Source organism: Rhipicephalus sanguineus, chromosome 3 (assembly GCF_013339695.2).
Source record: "Rhipicephalus sanguineus isolate Rsan-2018 chromosome 3, BIME_Rsan_1.4, whole genome shotgun sequence".
In the NCBI taxonomy this organism is placed as follows: domain Eukaryota; kingdom Metazoa; phylum Arthropoda; class Arachnida; order Ixodida; family Ixodidae; genus Rhipicephalus; species Rhipicephalus sanguineus.
Window position 1 is genome coordinate 106,633,773 of NC_051178.1, and position 24,725 is coordinate 106,658,497.

At 47.6% G+C, this 24,725-nt stretch overlaps 1 protein-coding gene across 2 annotated transcripts in view; it reads left to right on the plus strand.

Moving 5' to 3' along the window:
• LOC119386909 (dedicator of cytokinesis protein 9) overlaps window positions 1-24,725 on the plus strand; it is a 198,035-nt gene that overhangs the window by 70,976 nt on the left and 102,334 nt on the right. For both annotated transcript variants that reach the window (XM_037654186.2, XM_037654190.2), the window contains exons 2-4: window positions 15,910-16,026; window positions 23,288-23,460; window positions 24,183-24,255. In XM_037654186.2, coding sequence (XP_037510114.1) covers window positions 15,910-16,026; window positions 23,288-23,460; window positions 24,183-24,255 — 363 coding nt within the window. The remainder of the gene's footprint in view (window positions 1-15,909; window positions 16,027-23,287; window positions 23,461-24,182; window positions 24,256-24,725) is intronic.

The following is a 24,725-nucleotide window of genomic DNA, read 5'->3' on the forward strand; positions in this document are numbered from 1 at the left end:
TGCGACAGACAGGTTGCTGAAGAAAGAAGTTACAGCGCTTAGACAGGATTCAGTGGAAGCCTTGCCATCGAATATGCCACCGCATCATCTATATATAGGCAGGACTGGTTGCTATCCCTTCTTTCATCTAATAAGAAACCCTTTCGGCCATTCATTCCCATCTCTTTCCTACAGCGCTACGTATAGGCCCTGTTTCCGATCGATAATATCTCGCGCCAAATCGATTTCTCCGTGCTGTAAACATAGACGTTGAGACGCCCTACCGGAAACACAGCACGAAATATCTTCCTTCGCGATCCCCTTTGGTATACCCCAGACGAAATATACCAGATGATGATAATAATAGAAAAAATCGCTTTTTGTACCGCAGTATACATTCTATAGGGCAACGCGGGTTGCTGCCGTACCTTATATTCACGGGTTATTTTCGTTGTTTGTTTGGCGGCCTCGCAGTTTTTGCTACTGTGTACTACACCACGAGGGTTTTTGGACGGAGGTCGTTCACCTCTCGGTAACTTAAGCGCGCACTCCAGCCGAGATGGGCAAACAAGCTTCCTCGGCTGCTATTTGTTTTGGGCGAGGAAGGCGCTGGTAGATGGAAACTCGCCTTCAGGCTGTCCGCAAGTTTTATATATTTATATATTTTATGTTCTTTTTTTCGAACGCCCCTGCTTCCCGGAAATAGGTCCCTTCTCGTTCGTGTAGTCTTTCGTCCATTTGTTCCTTTTTTTCTTTTTTTTTCCTTTTCGCTATAGACGTGCATGCATCTCAGTACGCGATAGGTTCAAATGCCAATTGCAGGGAAATGTTGGGCCGCGTAATAATAAGAACGGAAACTATACCTTATTATCTTTAAGTAAAGGGCACGTTAAATAAAAGGCCGCTAAAAGTCGTATGAAATCACGATATTGAGGAATATGAGTGTTATCGTAATAAAGGGGGGAGGGGGGAGGAGTCGTTTTTTACGCTTTTGTTTTTCATTTCAACGGTGAATGTTTCGTTTATCTGGCGCACTCTTTGCGACAGGTTTTCAATCCATATCGGAGAGCGAAATATACATGTCGGCCGAGCAGGCAACTTTGGTCTTCCTCGCATTGCGATTAAGGTCCGAGATCACGTGACTGTCTCGATTTCGTGGTAATTGCAGAGAGATGTGGTATATTACACGAGTATCAAGAACCTTAATTGTATTACGTATGCTGCACCAGATGACAGGTGCAATAACAAGCACTATTCGCGACCTCGAAGCCTTTTTGGAAGGATACTGCTCCAAGTACGAACGTAGACTATAGCCCCATGCTCACAAAGGTTGCGATGAAGGCTTCTCGGCAAATGCCACCTTGGAATTCTAGTGTAGTGCCGTGTCTATGTGCGGATTTCGCTATACATGTGGCTCTTGCGCCACGGACACCTGATCATTATGATCGTCACGGTCTTTATCGTCCGTGCGCACTGTGCTCGTCTACTAGCTTTGTCTTGCTTCCGGGCGCTGCACTATTATTTATTCATGATGGACTACATCCACTTTGGACTTCGTCTGCACCTCAGCGATATTTTCCAGGCCACATCATGCCCACCTTACATCCACATGTGGCATCGGCCGATCGTAATCTTCGTTTCCGCCGTCTGTACATATTTTGAGCGGGCGGCTTCTCCGTGTGTAACCTTGTATATCCTTTCTTCTCTCATGCTTGTAAACACCTCGAGTCCAGCCCCTTCGGGAACGGGTTTCCACACGCGCGTGGTTGTCCGCATCCAGCCCGCTGGTGGGAGTGGGGGTGGCGTCCGAGAAGCAACAAACGTATCCTTCGCATCCGAGGATGTTGACGGAAACGTGAGGCATGCCCTTGAGGTGAGGGACCCGCCGCACCTTGGCGGGAGCCTTCTTCTTCACCGGGTCGTTGGCGCGCTTCTCAGCGGGGGAGGCCACGGACCTTCCGTTTCACAATAATCTGCGGCACAGGAAAAGGAAGTGTGCGAGGGCGCGTACTCTGGTGCCAGAGACAAGCAGATCGTAAGCATTCTGGTTTCTGAATAGGTAGAGGGCTCATATAGTGTGTTAGCTGCATTCGGCTGAATGACGTCAGCTGTGGCTCAGAATTCTTATGTAATACGCGAGGGGCCTGCGAAGCGGAGTGAGGCCTTTCTGTAGTGGGTATTGTCCTGAGGGCCTGCTTTAGCTCCATCTCTTATAACCAGGTGGAACCTGGTTAAACCCCCTGTCTTTCCTTTTGCAGTTTCTCTCTATCTTTCTGTCTGCCTTTGTCGTTGTGTGATAAAAGAGAGAGATAGAGAGGGAGAGGGGGGGGGGGTCTACGGTGAGGACTGCGCACCCGAGCTCGGAGGCCGTGGATCATTTGGCCGCAGCATTCCTGATCGAGGAAGGTGTTTTCTGATGTCGTCCATTCGAAATCGCGCCGAGAGTAGCTCCAATGCGCCATGAGGCTTTGCAGAGACAAGCTCTCCTGCAAGTTCCCTACCAGCATCTCGGTAACACCAACGATGCCATCAGTCGACGGCTGCGTGTAGGATCACCTTTTCCCTTCAGCCGGCTATAAGCTTGTCCTGTAAGCTTTGTTTGCGCTAATTATGGAGTTCGTCACTTGGGATGAAAAGCGTCACGAAAGCACGCGTCCATTCTGTAAAACGTGCAGGAAGAATATCAATCGCGTTCGAAACCTGTCTGCCTGTGCTTGTATACGTATATGCTATCTTTTGTGCAGGTGAAAGAATTTCAAAGAAAAAAAAAACCTAGTGGCGGTTGGCAGCGCGCTTTGAGTATGTATATAGACCCTTTCGCTGTTTACAAACACAGCTGCTGGACAGCTTCCGGTTTTGTGCGCCGGCGTAGCCCAGAAGCATTGGCACGAAACAAAAGCCTTAGCGAGTGGCCCGCACATTTTCAACACTTTTCTCCCTGTTTCTGGCCAAATCTTTTAAATAAATATTCTTCTAAGCTGCACACACAACATTATGAGGTAGTCCTTCACTTTAAGCGCCTTTCTTTTACCTAAAAGCAAAACAAGAGTCTTTCCTTATTCTGGCACAACTTACAAAACACGCTTTTTGCTTCGGCATTAGAGAGTGATAATTGAAGTGACCGGAAGTTTCTTGGGTGCAACACGTGCTGCTTCTATCGCAATCTTGAAAACGACCGAAAAGGCGAATAGCTCTGGCGTGCCGTGTCGCCGACCACGTGCGACATACCTAATTTGCGCAAGAAAAGGACACCGGACAAGGCAAAGAAACAGACAGAACCCAGCGTTTCAAGTCAGTAATTCGTACCAGCCAGTCAAGCTCTCATCTCGAACAATGTCAACAGCGTCGTCATGTTTCCCTTGGCCTTGACATTTCAAGTGTCCTATCTTATCGTATCTTGGCGAGCCAGCGTGATGCACGCATTTAACCGAGTGCGGCCGGAGCAAGCTACGGGTGGTATGCAGTGAGTTAGGGCAAAGTTTGGCATTCTGCGGGAAAACAACCAAGAATTTAGGAACATCGCGATTGTGCTGTTCTCCTGTCACCAACTCGAACATCCCGCGCTGGAACCTATTGTTGTCGCTTTGACCATTGAGAAGGCGAATAAAAAAAAAATCTTGCATATACATATGTTGTCCTCGCTCATATAGGAATAAAAAAAAAACGCTCTTAACGGTGCACTCCGCTGCGCGACGTCCGTTAGCCGTCATAAATTTTGAATATCCGCGTAGGTGGACTTTGGGCTGCCTGCCCATGTATGATGCGGGGATATTTGTCGAGCAAGACGAACACATTATTTGTTTATGCGGGCTTCCCTCATGTATGTACCTCAAGGTCCGTTGATTGTTATTCCCACCGTTTCCTGCCTTCGATCTTTCGTTGTTTACGTCCGTGGAAAAAAACCCCGCAGTCCCTTCTGCGCTTTCATTTGCTTCCCTTCGCTGGGCCTTTAAATTTTTTTCTATGTCTGTATATTTTTCTTTAATTTCTATAGTTTACTGGTTAGCATTGCGCCAGCAGTCTGCGCAGCGTCCGCTAATTTTTATTTTATTTTTACTCATCCAAGCAAGCGCTTCTGTTGCTTTACTTGCTCTCCTGGCAGTAGCGGCAGTCTTCAAAACCAAGTTTAACTAACAGCCACCCTCACTGCGCTGAAGGGTGTGCTCAAGAACACGCGCCCCCGTCCTCTTCTAGGGGCGCTAAAAAGAGAAGCAAGATCATTGCGCGTATACAAACTTCGAAACTCCAGAGGCCGGGGTCGCATGAGCTCCATGCGCGCTTCTAGGGGTGGGAGTGGAGTGGGGGGATGAGGGGGAAAGGGGGGGGCAGCAGCAGGCTCACACTCTTCGGTCGGCAAGTGTGCTTATATTATATATGTCTATATAGCATTGCGGCTCGCATCAAGTGGGCATTCCTTCCCCCCTCCACGTACCCCGTTCTCCTCCCCCCTTACAACTCGGAGAGGCCGGCGGCCTCGAGGGACTGTTTGCGGCAAACTTCCGTCGTTCGTTTCTTATTCTTCGCAACTTTATTTTCTTTTTATTGCTCGCTTTTCAGAGCATTATTGCCGGGCCGTTCAGTCCTCCCCGAGCGAACGCGCCGTCAGCCCCCTGCATCCTCCTCTTCATCTTTTCTTCATCGTCGGCGTCGTCATCGTCTCTTACGGCCGCTTCCGCCGGTCTCGGAATAGAGACGGATCTTGCGTAGCGAGCGATCGCCGTTGTTTGTCGGTGTCCGTTCCGGCGCTGGTGGAGAAACTTAGGAGAAACGCGCCCGCCGCATCTGCGTATGGCAAAGCGCGCCGCGACGGCGCTGTGCAAACGGCGCTCGCTACGCGCGTCGTCGTGCGTCGAGGGTGCCCGGAGTACAGGCGACGTGTTGTACCCTTCGGCGGTGGCAGTGGAGGTGATCGTCGTTCGGTGCGCGAGTTTCGCTTTGGCCCCTCGACGACGGTGTTTTAATCATGCCGGCCGAAATGCGCGCGAAACTGTTCGACGATGACGATGCGACTGCCGACCAATCTTCCGAGTCGCCGTGTTCTTCGTCGTCTCCCGTGGAGCTGCTCAAGTACTCGTGCCTTGGGATTACAAGCTCTCGGGACGCTCCTTTTCGTGGCACGCGGGTGATACGTGTCACGAGGCCGGAAGGAAGAGCTTCCCTTTCCTCACGATGGTGAGAGTGACGTCATGGATCTCGGTTCTTCCGCGACCAGCGCGCCTGTTGTGTTTTTCCTTTCTCTCGTATCGTCGTTGTGTCTGTGTGTGTGCATCCACGGCTTGTTTGTTACACGTGCATGCGAGTTCTCTCTGTAGATGAACGGTACCACGAACGTGGTTGCTTCCAACGCGTGCGGTGGTGGCCTAGCTTGGCGCGGCTTGTTTGCCAAACGGGTGCCGCCGCCTCTTGTCATTCATCACTTCACGAGACACGGTCACCTGTCAAGGTGGTTGGTAGGCACAGAGCACCGAAGGCCGCTCGGCCTTGGCGTCTCAATCGGGCGTGCCTTGTATACTGTCGTGAGCTCTGCAGACGTTCAGCGAATGGCGCACGGTTAGGAACCACTAGTTCGCTGTTGCAAATTTGACGACCTAAACGCGTTTCGGCTATCAATGCAATAGCATATATGGGCTTCAGCTGAGGCTTAGGGCTGCAGACATCTGCGCAGCCGCTCAGACATACGCTTATACACAACTTCACCTTGAGCAGCGTCAAATCGATCTGCTGTGTCAGCCACTAGCCGGCCCGTGACCTGACAGTCGATCTTTCTACGACTTTGTTGTCGCGAGGAATAATCTAGGAAAGACGCTGTAGTAAGGTAGAAAAGTGGGCGAGTTGGAAACGATGCGTGCTTAAAATACCGACCCGAAAAAGACGGAAACACACAGAAAAGGAAGGACATGGGATGAGCGCTGTCTAACAAAATTTCTTAGAGAGCGCTCGTCCAGTGTCCTCCTTTTTCTTTGTGTCTCTGTCGTTTTCGCGCTGACATTTTAAATGTACGCAAATAAGCTGTGTAAACATGGGCAAGGGTGTTCGTTTCATGCAGGCACCGCAACAATGGCTTATAACATGTGTTGTCGTGAAATCATCGCTGATGCATTCATGTTGGTCAGTTGTTAACCTCACGTCTCCGAGTGCGTTCTCGCGTACCATCCTTGCACCAAGGCATGGCCAAACCCAAAGTAGATGACGGGCATCCGCTGCATATTCAGCTTGTTTTACTCCTTCGCGCGTATATAAATCATGCAACACCTACGAATGGAGCGATGCCGCTTTCCGTGGAAGAAACTCCAACTTCTTTCTGCTTATTCTGTGGCACGGACATCGTAACTAAAGCTCTGAGAGACGGAGGACTCAAATGAGGATGCTAAACCCGACGCTTCTTATCCTGTATGTAGATTTTCGTGATATTTCTATGATCACCGAATTTTGAGTCACGTGCTCATTTACGTCATACGCTGAAACCCGCAGTTGCTACTATTGCACCCACTTCTGAATGTGCCTTAAAAAATTCACAGTCGAGGCTGCACGCTTAGCATCGATGCGAGTCGTCATCACTTTGTCATATCAAATAGGGCAACCGAAGGTAAAAATGGCGAAACATGTCACCGGTAAAGTAGCATCTGCCCTGCATTCTTTAGTATTATTTTTGACGCGATATAGCCTTACAACCGTTGATTTACACATGCATCATGAAGCTGTATACATCCAGTGGCCTTGCTACTCGGACAGGTCTCGGGTAACGGGAAACGAATTCGACGAATTGTTCTTAAGCATACATGTCCATTATCTGCAGTTCTAAAGCGAACAGCTGAGGCAGTGTGAACACTTTTACCAGAGCCGTATATTCCCTGACTTTTACAGGCCTATGTTGGCCGTTGCGCTTGTGTGTGTGTGTGTGTGTCGTAATGACAATGCGAGTTGTTCGCTCGACACCCTGGCCACATCGCTTCTACACTGTATCTCTATCTGTGTAATTGCTGTGCTCAGTGTGTCCTGAATTGTTTTTGCGGCCGTAGACTTTAAGTGTAATCGATTATCGCGTTCTCTCTTTGCCTTCTCCACTATCTGCTTCTCAGGGACGGAACCATGCGTTATCGTATTTACATCTCCGCGTACGGCCCATATCAAAGTGCAGTACGCATAACTACAGATTCGCTCTGTCCGCTCATCGTTTCGCCAAGAGCTTTCGCGCAACCGCAAATTCAATAATTGATTATTGTCAGCTGTGACGAGTATTTTGGACCCTGACACTTGGCTGCAGCTTTTTACGACACCGTCCTGCTTCTATTTTTAGGCGGAGTTTCTATTGTTTTTCGCGTATATCGCGGTATACAGGACAGATTAGTTGCGGCTTGACACGCGTAAAGAATGCCTACGGATATTATCGCCTCCTCACAACATATATTGTTACCGAGAGATTGTCTCCCATCCTGCGCCCTTATGCACACGATAGTGTAACAGTGGCTGCCGCATCTCCTTCCCACATCCATTTACCTCGAACGGTGTAGAACACATGTAACGACTAATAACAAACCAGTCAGGTATATTTTCGGGATGCATGCTCGCGCTCGCACTGTATAGGTAGGGATGAGGTAACGTTAACCGCCTAACCGCGGGTAAACGCGTTGTCCAAGGCGTCGTTGTATACAATGGCTGCGAACGAAATGTGACGTTACTGCCGGGGCCTGCTTGCTCTTATCTTGAGCGCTGCTCGGAGAGAATGAATGCAACAGTCGTCTCTGGGCTGAACTGTCTTTCCGAGGTGTTTCACAAGCGGAGGCTGGTCCCAGCGGGGATCTTGGCCTGAATACCTCGAATTGAATCCTGGCGCGCCGCCGACTTCGCCCTGCGGGTCGGGTCGGTCGTCCCTCGCGTATACGATTAAAAAAAAAGAAAAAAGAAGAACTAGTGGCACGGAAAGAGCTGATTCTTCGTCCTTCAGCGAGTGCTATTGTCGGGGGTACGTCGGCGTTGATGCGACGCGTGCGGGCGGTGTGCGGGTCTTCGCGCAGCGGGATAGAAATCGAGCTTGCAACCAGTACATCTGGTTATACTCGTGACGCGTCGCTTGCGCGCTTCTGTATCTATAGCTTCCCTCTCGGCATCGTGTCCTTGCGGTCGGATGCGGCGTATTCGGGCGGTCGGATGAATACTTATGGTTATAGACAGCTATTATCGGGCACAAAAGTGCCGAGTACACGGTATTTTGCGAAAAAGCTGAATTAAGCTCTCGCTTTGCCTATGAACGCAAAGCTACAATTAAAAGTTTCAGCATGTAATCTGGCAATCCACGCAATTATTTATTAATTAGTTGCGAGTCAGCGCTTGCGTTCGTTGTTTGCTTACTTGTCTGTGTTACTTTCCGGTGGTTTTCGTTATTTCTTTTTCGTTCCTAGATTGATACATGCCAACTCGCCCAGCTCTCAGGTTTGGTGCAGTGGAATAAGAGGACAGAAATTTGCGTTTACAACGGAGTCCTTCAGATAGACGCGCTTGTGCCCGGGGGCACATAAAAAGCGTGTTTATTTAGAGCTCGTTGAGTCGCTGAAGTTGTTTTGGGGCCTCTGGTATAAGGTGTCGAGTGTCGAAATTCTGACACTCATACATGGGGGAGTTCCTCGACAACACGTTCAGTAAGGTGACCTACACGGTTCCTGTTATGACTCGAGCAGGACCGTGACGCAGTACAATGAGATGCAGCACGATGGGGGACCCTTTCGCTTGTAGTCGCTGACATTAGGGAGGCCGTCTCGTAGGGATGATCAGCACGCGCTACGACCCATCGGTTGCATTTCGAAGAGCGCCCGAATCGGCAATTTATGCCAATGCCAACTTATTCAGAATGAGCACTGGGAGCATATAGGTCGGCAGACTCACTCATTCACTCATGAGTCGACTCACTCAGACGCAGATCGAGCCGTGAGTCTGAGTGAGTCCGAGTAGGTATACATATTTTGGTGAGTTTGAGTTCGAGTGAGTCCGGTTGAGAAAAGGTTTAGTGAGTTTGAGTCTCAGTGAGTCCGGTTGAGGAAAATTTTGCTGAGCCTGAGTCCGAGTGAGACCTAAGGGCAAAATATATTTCATGAGTGCATGAGTCTGAGTGAGCTGCACATTTTTTTGCCGACCCATGACTGGGAGGCGTCGCAGTGCTGTAGTGGGCCTATACAATTCAATCGACTGGCGCACGCGCGACCAGAAAAATCGCTCCTGAGATATATGATGGAATGTTCGCGCTGTTTCCAGTTGACCCGAAGTGATATGTCATTATTGTTAGCGCGCAGAACGCATGAACGCAATGTGTGAACGTCTGACGTGCGGTCTCATTGTTTCCAAAGGTTTGTGACATTGGATCGGCCTAGCTTGATAGGCTAAACCTTTCAGAAGCCCTGCAGCCATGTGTGGAGATATTAAACTTCCAGACTTAAGGAACGGCTCACTTCATTTGCGATTCAAATCTTGCGCGAAGGACGGAAGTATGTATAGTACACCGCCGACAATTTCTGAGGTCATGCTCTTGTTGGGGCACTATACGGCGAGCAGTGCGCTCGCGCTGTTTTCAGTTCGATGCGGTGTCGGGGATCGAAAAGAATCGTTCTGTGACGCACTTTTTTTACAGACACAGAAATCTATTCGATGTTTGCACTGAGGAAGGCTCCAACCGTAATATATTGTTTTGCTTGCAATGCGGTAAACTTGTATTTTTTTAATACACATGACATCAGCACACGCGCCTGTTCTCTACGATTAACATTCTACGTAGGCCCGCCATGTGAAGGAGAGTTCGTGAAAGGCAAAAAAAGAAGTGTTATCCACTCTTAGTGACAAATAAAAATGAATGCGGTTGACACAGCAGGTTTTCCAGTTGGCGAACAATTTTGTCTGTAGTCCGGTAGTCGAACCCAGGAGCAACGCCAACGGGGTGCCGCTCCGTGCCGGCGGCACGTTCATCATTGGATGTAAAATGCAGTTACTTCATTCTATAGGATTACTCGGTAAAGTTTCGCAGGACCCCTTTAAGAAACAACGTAATTCTTTTGTGCTCCGCACCTCTTCGTTTTCTCGTGTCTCGCACGGGTCACTCGCCCCTGAGAATGCCCGGGCCACGATGCGGGCCCCTGCGACCCACATTACGGTTGCTCTGTTTCGCACGTGGGCTGTAAACAACTAAACAAGTGTAAACAACGTAAACAAGCGCGTCCTCGGTACGAAATGAAGGCCGCATGTGTAATATTGTGAAAGCACCTATATACGTATACGCTTGCTTCTGGTGTCGTCTTTGGAGAGTTTTTGTGGCGGGTACCCCAACACGTTGGGTCCCCAAGCTCTTGTTTTCTTTTCTACTCTCCCAGCCTTCTTCTGTTCGCCAGGCGCTCGCAAGGAGAGTACAATATAACTCTATCCGCTTACAGGTCCCAGCCCTAAAACTCTAGAGAGTTTTAGTGCTGGGGCCGCCAGGCGGCTTGCGGGGCAAGCACAAATGAACGCGGTGACCCAACGGCACTAAAACTCTCTAACATACAGCTCTCCGCGTATTATTGCTCCAAAGTGATCTGCCGCATCACTATAGACGACGCTCGGTTCGTCATTCCACGAGCTGTGCTTGAAATAGCGAGTGCATTTCCTCGATGCTATAGCGTGGTGTTATAGTGCTAAGAAAGAACCGATCGAACGCAGTCTGCAGGCGTTGAAACACATTCCTCGTCCGGCAGCCCCGCCGCTGCCGTTTCACGCGAGCTTGCATTGGGCGTTCCCGTTCACGCTTCGTCTTGCAAAGCACGAGGAAAACCGGCAGCCACCACCACCACCACCACCACTCGTGTAATAGGAAACCCCCGTGTGTATATCCTCTGGCCTCTCCGGTGGTGCGTGTTGACCTTCGTTTTTCCTCCTTCCTATTCCCCTATATATTCGATCACTCCCTGCAGGTCGTCGTGCATCTTTCATTTTACCATTTTGGCATTTTGCTCCTTTTCGACTAAGCGCGCGCGCACACGCACACTCACACGCGCGCACGCACACACGCGCGCGTGGAACTGAATTCACGCCGATGCTTGCAATCCATCCTTATATGCATTTTTTTCACGCTCGAACGTCCCCTGTCAACGCTATATGCGTGTTCGTCAGCCGTCGCCGAAAGATGTGCCGCGCGCCGCGTCACACCTCTGGTGAGCTGCTGCATGAGCTGTGCAAGCACGCGTGAAGAATGCTGCGAGGAAACACGGGCGGCAAAGAATAAGCAATGTATAGAAAAAGGAAAAAAACAAGCTTTTAGAGAAGTGTATACGCAACGGGAGCTGTGACGCTGTCAAAGTTCGCGCATTTACAAAAGTGACGGCTTTGTGAAGGGAGGAACAATGTCAGTGTTCTTTCGTGCTACGTCACATATAAGACGCTTTGACGTCATCAACTGCCCGCGCGTTTCAGCATATTCTTTGCGTGATTTGCGCATTTCCTGCGTTTTGGCACGTCCGTTGACGTGACGCCTTTTGTGCTTTGCCTCAGTGAGGTCATCGGCTCGGACTGCAGTATTCGGTTTCACTGGTGGCCGGGAGCTGCACTGTCTTTTGTCGCGTTGTTTTAAACACAGCGCACAAAGTACTTGTCTCGCCCTTGTTGCTTTGTTTATAAGGGATAGTTATGTAAGAACATTGACCGGCTTTACTTGTAGCGTTTACCACATCTATAGATTCGCATCTCTTCTTTTTAAACGGTGCCACAGAATGCCTTCGACACTTTGCCTTCTGCCGCGACTATAGAAGCATGACCAGAAAGATGACAAATAACCGCATGCTAGCGATACCGCCGCTGTGACCCGCTACCTAAAAGGTCTGGGGCTCCGCGCAGTGTCAGGTGTTCGCGATGCATTGCAAGAAATTCATTTGGAAACGTGACGCAGTAATCATCGTGCACTCTTAGTTCGGCGAACAGTATATGAGGTCACAATCGACCCTATCCACCAACGGCGCCATATAAGACCGTCATCGCAGTAAGGGGCTATACAACGCGGAAACCCATCATCATCATCGCTGTCATCACCAACCTATTTTATGTTTACTGCAGGAGAAAGGCGTCACCCAATGATCTCCTGTTAACCCTGGCCTGCGCGCGCTCATTCGCTTTTATGCCGGCAATTTTTTTTTTTTTTTAATTTCATCCTTCCACCTAACCCTACGCCCTACTCGGCTAGGTTCCCGTCTCTCGGCACCCGTTCAGTCCTTCTCACTGACAATCCGTTATCTGTCCTTCGAATTATGTGACTTGCCCAGATCCATTTGTTTATCTTAATTTCAATTACATAGCACATCGGCTATATATACCTGCTCGTTCTCTGATCCATTCTGCTGTCTTCCTCTCTCCTAATGTTGTGCCTATCATTTTCCGTTATGTACATGGAGTAATTCTGGCGTTCATGTTGGCGTGAAATCGGCGGCACGCAGGCTCAAACGTCTCAGAAAAGCGTTGGCGATCGGCGTATATAATTTCATGGAATCCGGATGGTTTTAATATGGAGGACGAGGTCTCGCTCTCATCGCTAATTCACGGCACGTATATACAGAGCCGAGTACGAGACGGTTAAGATACGCTGTTCGTGTTATTTTCGTTTTTTTTTTTTTTCAAGCGAAGCTTGTTGTTATGACTCGCAGATTTCGGTGGCGGCGCCGGAGCGAGCGTACAGAAATGCGGCACCTCGAAGGTGCGCCGGTCGCATTGGTATTTGTATGCGCCGTTTTCCAATAATCGATGCCCTCTCGATCGCGGGCTTGTCGGTGATCAGCCGTTTCTGATATGGCAGTTTGATCTTTTATCGAGTTCACTTGTCATTTCACGCTGGCACATTTCATTGTTGCCGGGGTACGAATGCATGATCGTCGTTGTTGCCTGTAGCAACTGAAGTGTTGCGCTGCTGTAAGCACGTGGTTGGAGGTCCAATTCCCGGCATGGAGGAATGAAAAAGTTAGGAGGGAGCATTGCGAAATGCTGCATAAAGAAAGAAAGAAAGAAAGAAAGAAAGAAAGAAAGAAAGAAAGAAAGAAAGAAAGAAAGAAAGAAAGAAAGAAAGAAAGAAAGAAAGAAAGAAAGAAAGAAAGAAAGAAAGAAAGTAGTGCGTCAGAAACACACACCAAGCTTCGCTTGCCCCCATTTTCTAGATAGGGGAAGGACTCCTGATGGTATTTCTTTTTTTGCTTTTTGGTTTTTTTTGTTATCGCGATAAAATCAGCTAAGGGGTGATATTCCTCTTGAATAGACTTTCTGAAAGCATTTGATTGGCCGCACCGTCGAAACGGAGTGCCAAGTACTCGGCTTTATGCATGCACTGTACATACACACCCCCGATCACATAATCACTGCTGATTGATATAGTAGCCCGCACGATTACGCCAATTACAGGGGGAAAGCGAAATTCCGCTTCGAGGACAACTGTATAAGCGGCAGCTCAAGCTTTCCGTGAGTGCGCGTCTGTCATCGTTTTATTTGCCGAGCGAGTCGCGACCTTGAATGACTTCCTGCTGAAGTGTCGCGCTGGCTTTATCGCAGCGTTTCGGAGGGAGCAGAAATATTAAAGCGGAAACCGGGATACGTATCTCGAAGCAATGGAGTGCGCGGCGCCGAGACAGATTTGCGCAGATGTGGACGTCGATGTGGCGTGGCTGGTGGTGTAACTGTCGGCACCGAAGTTGAGTAATTCCAACCGAAAGCGCTTTTATTTCATTTCGCGCTTTGCTGTTGCTTTAGATGACTTGGATGCCTATAGCAACTGGAGCCCTTGTTGGCTGCAAGGTCTGTCTGTGAAGAATAAATGCGCTTTGGCCGCTTACTTTGTGGAATAACGCTTCGATATTTCCCCAATGCTTTTGTAGAAAAACGCCCGTCGGCTTCCTGGTGTATTGCGGGAAAACGCGCTCACTTACGCGTGTTCTGCATATGCTGGTTCGTGGCGAGAAACGAAACTCTCTTCGGTTATTCCTATATCCACGTACTGGCTCCTAATCTGTAGCATGTATCCTTAAGCCATAATTGATCGGCGATTTGGTGTATAGCGTTACTCTATAGGCTCGACTACGTCGCAAAAGAAAGCTAACGTGTATTTTGATGATAAGCGGCATTTATAGTTTGAAGTTTATTGTTTTTATTTCTCATACAGGAAGAGTTATGCTTCGACATCGCCAGGAGTTTGTTTGCGGGTTGTAGAGCTCAGTCTTAGCAACAGTTCGTGTGTCAGATTGCAATGCCGACTGAAGGACTACATCGAAGACGCCATGAGGATGGTTTCGTGAAGGGCCGGACTTTTTTGGTCCTGTGATGAAAACTCTCATTTCGATGGAGGCGAAATGCTAAAGGCCCGCATACTGTGCGATGTATATAGTGCACGTTAAAACCCAAGGTGGTCGAAATTATTCGGAGACCTCCATCCGCGACGTCTCTCATATCGTGAGTCGCTTCGGGACGTTAAACCTCGTATATCAACAACCTATAAGGACGAGAAAAAACAAACAACCAAACTTAACTCGTCGTTCGCTGTTATAATCGCTCTCACTGACCCAACACGCAAACTGACGGTATACATGTTGCAGAAGTTATGCGAGTGTATATTATGTGCGTACTAACTGTATCACTGCTTAATCGCGGAGCTAGCGGTGAGCGATCACTATTGGAGCAAGGCGCAGTTTATATATATTGTATACTAATCCCGGGCACCGCCGTTTTTCTTTTTCTTCCTGCTTCTGTTCCTCGTCCTTTCTGTACGCCTGAATGGTCACTTATACTTTCCCACGGCCGAAATTGCGGTCCTTGCCCCAGCCGCCACTTTACTACGCTTGCAGTAGCACTCGGCTGTATCGCATGTTCTGGCCATCGCTACGAACGGCGTACACTATACGTACGATCGAACGTGTTTTTCCCACTTTTCTTCTTCTTCTTTTTTTTTTTTTTCGTGCTCTCTCGCTGGACGCTGGTGATTCTATATCTGCAGTTAGTTAGACCACTTCTCGGACATCCAGCGTTTTTAGAAGACGGCGTGCGATAGGGTGTGGCTCTCGTGTGTAGGCGCGACTACTTCCTGGTTTCTTAATCAGCTCTTCCGCGCGCGCCGTTCTTACCCTTCACTTCGTGACTCGAATGTAATCATCCGGCGGCGACGCTAAGCGCGCCGAGGAAGTTAGAGCCAGCCACACTTGATAGCTCGTATACTTTCGTATTCGTCCACTTTATCTCGCATCGCATGGCGCCTTTTGTTTTTGTTGATTTTTTGTTCTGTGCAAATGGAGGAACTCGATATGTATTGAAAGGATATATCGTAACTTTGGCATCGTCCGATGTCATCGCTTATTCAGTCAGCCAGCCAGTAAGAGGACATATGCGCGTATAGCTGCGGTACTTAAAGTTGCTGTGGCCATGTACGCGTGATTTGCATAAATTAAAATGTTGATGAATCCAGGTTAATTATAGAACGTGCCTATACGTTCTTCCGTATCCGCTGTCGTTCATCGTATATGTACGTATAATTAGCGTGTGTCTGAGGAAAGCTACACGGAAATTAAACTTCGCACCTGAATACTGATGCGTAGGCATTCTTGTTTACTTCATCGTGTATATTTACGTACTAACGCTTCACTTCATTCTTTCAGTATCATAAGCGTACGATCTAGTGGAGTGCGTGTGCGTAGGTATACGCGTATGTAAAAGGCATTAGACGCAAAAAATAATACTGTGTTCTCTGCCCCCCCCCCCTCCCTCCCGCCCTATTCCTCTTTTATGATATGGCATATTGCACTTACCTCTGGGAAGTGTCTTAGTACGTGAGTGTGCGTTTGCGTTTTGAATTCTTCCTTTTTCGGTCTTTCATTTGTTTGTTGTTATCAGTTTGTTCTTCATGACTGCTTCTCTGTAATTAACAGCGTCACTCTCCTCCTCTGTCATCCACCGCAGGTCCGGCACCAGCTGGTGGAACCCCTGGACTACGAGCAGTTCGTGTCCAAGAACAAGACCATCCTGCACAATGACCCGCAACGAGAGATGCTGTTCTTTCCCCCGGACGACATCTCGGTGAGCATTACATATGTACATCGGAAGTTCCCGAGCATGACTTAAAGAGGGTTTCATTAATAATAATAAAGCAAAAAATACCTCATATCTGTCATCAGATAATGACCTTTAGGGGTGAGAGTTCACACGTCGCGTTGCTGTATCCTGCAAAGTAAGCCTCTCCTGCCGAAGAACCTGCTCTGCTGAGCTGCCTCGGCTTCGTTGTTAAAGAAAAAGAAAATTGTGAAGGATTCGGAAACTACTTGAACTCTTTTTTTTCCCAGCGTTTGTGCAACACGAGCAGCCCGATATTGGTCGACAAAAGCGCACTTTCACTGCTTCAGGGATAAAACGTGTCGACGTTTCGTCACCCGCGCATGGTGCCCATTTTGTTTTTCTCTGCATGGGTTAGTGTACGTTTTCTTCTACTATGACCTTCCTTCGCCAGACAATTTTGCTTTTGTCATATTTACGGCAATGCTGTTAACTGCCATTGCCGCTCTGTAGAATGACACACACTACTTATGTCATTAATCAATATATATATATATATATATATATATATATATATATATATATATATATATATATATATATATATATATATATATATATAGGTAAAGTCTGACAGCAGCGACAACATTCTTAATTGGTTTGTTCTAGGCTATGTGTTGGCGAGCTGTACGATTCCCAACAATATATCATTAGACGAAGCCACACTTCCGCGCAGTACGGCGTCTTAGAGTTCTTTTTGATAAGTAAATTAATAATGCGTTGGTATACGTCATTTCGCATTCGCGATGGCGCTTTTCGACTGCCGCTTTTGTTAGATACGTCACGTTCTAGAACGCGGAACCCTCTGAAAACTTCAACATACCCTAAAACCAGCTGCACACATCTTTAAAATATACATTGTCGTTCTGAATTTCATATGCTATACTTTCTAGGAGGCGCTGTTACGTTCCGAATGCATTCAACTGCGAGTTTAGTCAAAGCCTCGCATTCTATATTCACGATAGAACACGTAAAAAGAAACTTTACTTAGCCTAAACCGACCTGGATTTTCTAATTATAGAACAATACCGAATAATATCGTAGTATATGCCTTCCGAGGGACACTGTTGTGTTCCATTAATGTTCGTCATCTATCGCGTACCGCTCTGTTCATTCATGTAAGTTTTTCTTGGGAACGGGGGCACTCGCCACCATAGCGCCCGCGCCATGCATGCATTTGCCCGTTTCTGAAAAGAACGGGAGCGTCCAAAGGGGAGCGATTATCGGCATTGCGCTTTCATATATAGGCCGGTTAGCGATTAGCGAAACTGTGTCGACCGGTCCCGTAATCGTTAAGCGGAGTTTAACGACCGAAACTCGTCGATTAAGCAAACGACTTTGCCGGATAGGTTTCCACTCATTCAGCCGTTAAGTAGAATGCAAGAGATGGTCGTCTCGATCGCGCCACGTTTTAAATATACGGGCGCAAGCGCAGCAAGTATTGAACGCCGAGAGTTGAGCACCACTTTATACTTCCGATCTGCGCGAGATTATATTCTTATCGAGATACATTAGGCGTATTGTGTCGTATATTTTTCACGCCCGATATGCTGCAAAGCCTCGTATTAAACCGGACGGCATGTGTCGTATGTTAATATATTAACAAAGAGGGGCGGATAGAGTAAGCAAGTAACACTCCGTTCGTTGACCTATAAGACCGTAGCGACTGTTCGCTCAGCCCTCGCTAATACCGCTCGATTGACCCACATTTTCTGCTATATTAGCCGCGCTGTATCGATACGCTCTCCTTTCCGACAAAACGTTTTCCTTCTTCTTGATAGAGTTGATAGTTTTCTGCACGAAATCGTGCGAACTTTATGCCTGCACATGCGGTATATATGGGTTATACACAGCGAGATGCTCGCCTTCCTCCTCTAACGCGCTTTTAGGGTTCGTCTCCTCAAGATAACCGAGAATGAATGGACAGCGGAGCTTTGCTACCGTAAACCCTTTGTCTTCAACTTGCAAGCCAGATTTCTTTTTTTTTTTTCAAGCTCGAGCTCTTCTTACGGTATGATAGCATTGTTTTGCGAGCGGTACTCGGCCACGTCTGTCTCTCTTTCTCTCTCTCTCTCTCTCTCTCTGACTCGCTCGCTTCGATTGCCCTTGTATATACGCTTGTATACTTCTCATTGAACTCTGTTTAGAGAAGAAGTCTGGCTATCGGCGTTCCGCCTGGCGATCGAGTTCAACGACGCTCTTCTTTAGCTCGGTGTTCGTACGAGTACGCGGTCCTTTGTTTTTCTTGCCGCAACGCACGTATACAGCAGTGGTGACGTACAGCTAGCCAGAACGCACAAGTGAACGGCTATGTTGCGCACTATCTACATCCAGTAGCGCACGAGAAGCGCGGTGGCAACAAGTCCAGGAGGCCAGAGCGAGAAACCAGTTTCGTGGGACTTCGCGCGCCTGTATTATACGACACACACGTTTGTCTTATTGCTTTATTTCAGTTTTATTTTTCTCATTAACGATATACCTCCAGCTTCGAGGCTGATCGGATCCTTCATTCGCTTATTTCAGCCAGGCTGCGGGTAATGGTCGATGGTGATGGCGCCGTAGGACTATCCTTGCTTGTTGTTCTAGCGCGGTCTTTCCCTGTTGCATGCAGCGTTATTTCTTTACGACCTCCTTTACATGTAAATTTATCCTACATCGCTCTTTCTTTAGAGCACCGGCCGAGTCCGCAGTCGTCTTAATTGGCGTCGTGTACCGTGTGTATACGGTTCCACCACGCGTCCCCTTGCTAATCGCGGAAACTGGGTTTACTGCGTCCCGAATCTGCGTCTGCCAGAAGCGAGCGAGTTTTATTGTGCATCGTCGGGTGTTTTATTTTGCAAGGGGGCTAACGCTGATACGTATACGGAGACCATTAAGCGATCGAAAAGATCTCGAGATAAGCGGGCGAAGGCACGGATACGGACATACGAGCGCTATGGGACGGGGACATAGACAAGAGGTACACAGGACAGGCGCTCATTGAGGCGCTCTTGTCTATGTCCCCGTCCCATAGCGGTCGTATGTCCGTATCATGTATGAACCAACTTGCCCAAACACAAGTCTTGCGAAGGCACGGAGTCTGTGCGGTTGTACTGCAAGGTCAGTTTAAACTCAGTTGTGTATATACCGCCAATGTCGTTTGCCAAGTTGAGTGGATATACGTACGTGCTTTATCGGAAAGCGTAATTGCGCGTAACGAATTACGTGTGATTTAAGAGAAACTAAAGAGAAAAACGATTTTTTTCTCGTTTTAGTAAATTATTCTTGCAAAATTACAAAATAACCACGTTTGCTGCGAGAAGACGTTTGGTGAACGAGAAAACGCGCGAAAAGAAAATGCGGATGATTGGCGTCAGCTTGAAATTCCCGCGCCAAACGCCATGACGTCATAGATTTTGAAGGCGTCCACTATGCGTTCTCGTTCCTAATCGGGTAAAAATGAAGTACATTGTCGTCTGAGGGGGCCAGACACTTAACATGCCAAGTTTAACAAAAATTCACTGAGCCAATGTCTCCAAAATACGAAAAATACGCGTTGAAATCCGCGACGTCACGCGCGGGGATTTCGGCGCGAAATTTAAGAATGAAACTTTGACCTTGATTTTCTCCTCTATTAATAAACCTATATGACGGTGAAATGAGCGACATTGGAGTTTTCATTCTAAAAAGACAGGGCGTGCAAACACGGACACATGAAAGAAGTCAGGACACCACAAACGCCGGTTTTCGGAGTGCAGTTTATCAATCTAAACCGATTCACACGGGTTTCACTTTAGTGTCCCTGTAATTATTATCCACCAATTACACAATATATAGTTTGGATCAATCATTAAAGAGGGTGGGCGTGTAAACACCGACATTGAAGAGAACGGCGCATATAACAAACGCCTCCCCCTTCCTTTTTCTTTCATGATGAATACATACAAACTAGCTTAGGTTTCTGTCTCCACAATTTTGGAAATTGCTCGGTCGCACTTTTCTCAATAACCGTAACTGGATTTTAATTATTTTATTAATCTATTATTATTATCAGTAGCTTATTGATGAGTCAAACTATAACATGCGACGCAACTTGAGGCGTTGTAATTTGGCGCGAAATATTGTAGAAACGCCCGTCGGCAGCCTCTCGCCGATTCTTGTGTTCAGAAAACTGGGCATTCAGTACCTCGCTTTGTTCTCTTATGTTAATGCTTCACCAGATGTTGGTCGGTGAATAGTAAATGGCGGGCCGCGTGCAGCAGAACCCGGGGATAGAGAAATAATTCAGAATACAAAAGACCAGGCACTCATGAACCGCACGGTAACAAGCCTTGTTCGAATCCGAAACTTTAAACTTTTCCATATTTCTGGTGGAATATTTGCTTTCACTTACGATATGTCGGCGTGACTCGACGGATGGTCAGTCACCGTGCCCTACGTTTTCATAATAAACATGCTGTGTGTTGAGCGTTTATGTTTGAAGCGTAAAACTTCATGTATTACTATTAAACATGACGCACAGCTTGGCGTGCACATACAGCGAGTGAGGTACCGCGCCTTTTGCGTACACGTCATTGGTTGCCGAGTTTCGTACTTTTTTGGGGGCTACGCTTAACACTAACCGATAATTAGAAGAGGGTGTTGACATGATCGCCTGTCTCGCCTGCCTAAAAGATCGTCAATCTAGCGGGGGCGTGCCTTTGAGTGCCGCCGACCTCTCGAAAGCGGGATGCAGCATGGCTGTGATGTGACCACCGCTCGAAAGGCCCGATCGAAAGAAATTTTCGCGTTTCGCGAGCAAAGCTTCGGCTCTGCGGCGGCGCGGCGTACGCGCTGAAAAGAGATCAAGAACCCGATTTCGTGCCACAGTTTTTGGGCGCTCACTTGGAGCTGTTCGAAGGAAATGGCTCGATTTCGCGCAGTGAGGGGAAAAAGAGAGAGAGAGCGACTCGTGCCCGGTCGTACGTGGCTCTGTTCACACGCTTCTACCGTGCCACGCGAAGGATCAAAAAGGAAACCGAGCTACCGATCGCGAGTTCGGGTGTTACGCGCACCTCAACCTCGGGGCGTCGTCCTCGTCAGCCGAACGGGTCGCCGATCCTGGAATGGGTCAATCGATGCCTGTGGGGTCCCCTCGCGCGTGGCCGACATTCGGACACGCCGCGACTACACGCGCGTGCACGCACGCGCCTACGGGCGAGAGGGCGTGACGTCTGGCCAAATTGCCCCCGCCGCGATCCGAAACGTCCCTAAAAACTAAGGAAAACAACGGGGTGGGACGATAAAAAATGCGAGGTAGCCGCCGGGCCAGTTCTCGATAGAGTTATTCATTGTTGCAGGGCGCAGCGCTGCGAAAGGGTTCGTCGGGGTGATTGTCTCTCCGCCCTCGGCCTAATGGTAGAGGACAGGGCGAGCCTATATATAACGACACGAAGAGGGAAAAAAAAAATAGCAGTTTGACTTTTACCTCGCTGTCATTACACTGCACCGAAGCGCGCGACCGATGGAGCTTGTGTTCTTTGTTCGTTTTAATGTTCTGTTGAGATGGGTTGGGAGTGAGCAAATCCGTGCGTTTGCCCAAATTATAGGACTCGATAGCGGATTGCCCTTCTCGTCGTGGGTATGCGTCCGGGGTCATTCGAGGTCATGACCTGAACCCACGATCTGGATACGTGCTGTCTGATATGTCTGCATTCTCACAAAGAATTAAGGAACATTCTGAGTGGCACTTGCCCCTGCCATCCTGACCATCGCGCTTCAAGGCTATTGCCGGGCGACCACTTTCGGCGATCCTTTCACTTTCACGAGATCATCGCCGGTCTTGTCCGCGTCTATACAACCGATTGCGTTTCTGGCACGATGTCTCAACCCAGTTGGCACAGTGCCAGACATTCGTGACCGGTAAACGCCGAACGCCTGGCGCTGCTGCTCTCGTAATATCTCGCGAGAGTGAAAGAATCTTCTATATGATCTACCGAGATACCGCGCCGTGCCACCGTTCTTGGCTTAATATCACATGCTTCGCCGCGCTCCCAGGGCGTACAGTGCGCGCCGCGATATTTAAGATCTTATCGCGCGTGAACTTTATGCGGGGCATCACGGCGACGGCGAATTTTCGGCTTGAGCGTCCCCGTAAATGCTACCACGATGAAGTGACGAGTACAACGCTCTGCTCTCATGCGGGAGTTCGTTATCTTTGTGGGCCTTTCTTTGGTGTCAGCCACAGCACACTTCACTTACATTTGAATCTAAAGTCTAAGTACATCAAAGATCCCCAGGCAGGCCCGTAGCCAGTGGGGGAGGGGGAGGCCCCCCATTAAATTTTAATGTAGGGCATTGTTTTATCAAAAATAATCAAAACAGGTGTTTTTCTCGAATAGTGAAGGCCTTCAGCATGGGCCCCATCCCCCCCCCCCCGTTTTCGAAAAAAATTCCTGGCTACGGGCCTGTCTGCAGACAGTCCAATTGATTTGTGGTTTTGGTGCGCGAGATCCCGGAATTAAATGTGCCTGTGTGTTACTTTTAATGGTAAATGTTGTTCATCAAGTATGATAACTCTTTTTGGCAATGTGTGTTGTGATGTTGTTGCTTGAAACTTAATTTAAAACTGAAATCAAGAAAGTAGCTGTTTCGTCTTCAGAATCATCATAAGCTAGGCTGGTGCTTTCCAAACACTATTTCCTCTGCTGCACTTTCGTTTACTGTCACAACAGTTCAAGCACAACTATTACACAGACTCATAGGGACACTGGTGTCATCATCTTTCTCGCATACCCTTGTATATCTAACCTCTAGATAACCCAGCAGACATACCATTATCGTATGTAAGGATGCCAACAAGTCATCCAACTACATGTGGGTGCATAGTCACCAGCATATCACACAACAGTGCGCTATTTTCTGTCCCACCCAGAAAAAACACAACAGAAGATTTTAGCACATGCTGTTGCCCTTGTAGGTTGTGTGCATTCGTACATACATAGTGTTTTGTCCAATTTAAAATCCTTACTGCACTGCTGAGATATTAGTGATTGCTTGATTAATTTAACGGGGCTCAGTGAAACAAGAGGGAACACTGGGAAAGCTGCTTGCTTCACATTTGCATATTACGTTTGTGTAGCTATGTGTTGTCAGATTCACCTTTGTAGGCTACTCACTTGTCGGGGTTGTGGGAAGATAGCGATGTTAATGCCTTCATTTGTTTATGCATGTGTCATTTCTCTCTTCTTTTCTGTCTTTTTTTTTTCAGCAAGCCGTCATTCCCCGTGCCATCCGCACCACAGTGCCAACCATACCTCCCAATGTGCGCTTGCACTGCCTACCATTGTTTGTGCGCCAATGCATCAAGACATACACAGCTGACTGGCACAAAGTCTTGTACAAGTCGAGCGTCTATTCTGGAACGTACAAAGAGCTACTCAGGTTGGTTGAAATTATTTCTTGCTCGGCTAGCACGGTGAGTTGGACATAATGAGTTGCGCTTGAAATCGGCCTCTTTGTCATAGCTTTATCTGTATGGTGCGCTGGGGGCGGGCATTCTTACATGGGAAATTCATCGGAAGAAAGCAGGAGACACTTGACAAGTGAAGCACACTCTAGACCTTTCATTTGTTCAGTGTCTTCCGCTTTTTTCTTCTAACTTCTTGTGTAGCAGTACATGCTTGCTACAGTGCTACATGAAGATGACATGGTGAATTGGATGAGTTGCTACCGGAATGAAGCAGTTTAACGAGAAGAAATGATGGGAAAAACGCACCATATTGGTTGTAATAACATACTAAATATCAAATAGCTTTAGCTGATATCAGCATGTAATGCATATGTCTCTACAAGGATACTTTCGTGCAGGAACAGAAATTTTTTATAACGACAATGTACTATGAAGCCCAACCAACTTCGTTCTTATGCGTCCCTTTAATGTTAATTCATGGCACCAGTGGAAATAAGGCGTAGTTATTTTTTTAAATTTTTTTTTAAAAATCTTTAGAGACTGTGGGCTATGTCATACAACAGTATAGCATGATGTGTGATACAGATATGATGGTATGATAAGACGAATAATAATTGCCTTGACAACACGTTTTGTTGTACAGTGCACTTCGTTGCTGTGATGTTTCGTTTGGTGTTCTCTCAATTTCTTTCAGTCGAATACCACGGCCTACAGACCTGCAGGATCAGGTATACGAGGTTGACACGGAGACTGAGGTTAAGGACTCGGTACGTCAGTTCTGAAGTTTTACGGGTTTTTTTTTTTTCGTTTTTTTTCCCAAGTTAGTTCTCGACTGTGATTGCACACTTAAAGCATTGTTTTAATTTGAACTTTTCGTTTTATGCAATATTTTCAGCTTGTGCAACAACATTCTCCGAAGCTTTTTATTTTGTTCTTATTTTTCACGTCAGTCCATATAATAGTTGGTATATACTTACTACACTGGCTGTAGCATCTTTTTCATCTGGGACATTAACTCGCCTTAATAGCTTAGCCACTAAGGTGTTTCACTGCTGAGCACAAGTATATGTGTTCGATTCCTGGCTATGATGGCTGCATTTTTGTGGGAGCGAAATGCAAAATTTCTCAAATACTTATACTTACGTGCACATTAAAGAAGGCCAGCTGGTCAAAATTAATCCACAGCTGGTTTGCCCCATATTAATGGTTTTGGCGAAGCCCTGGAATTCAATTATTT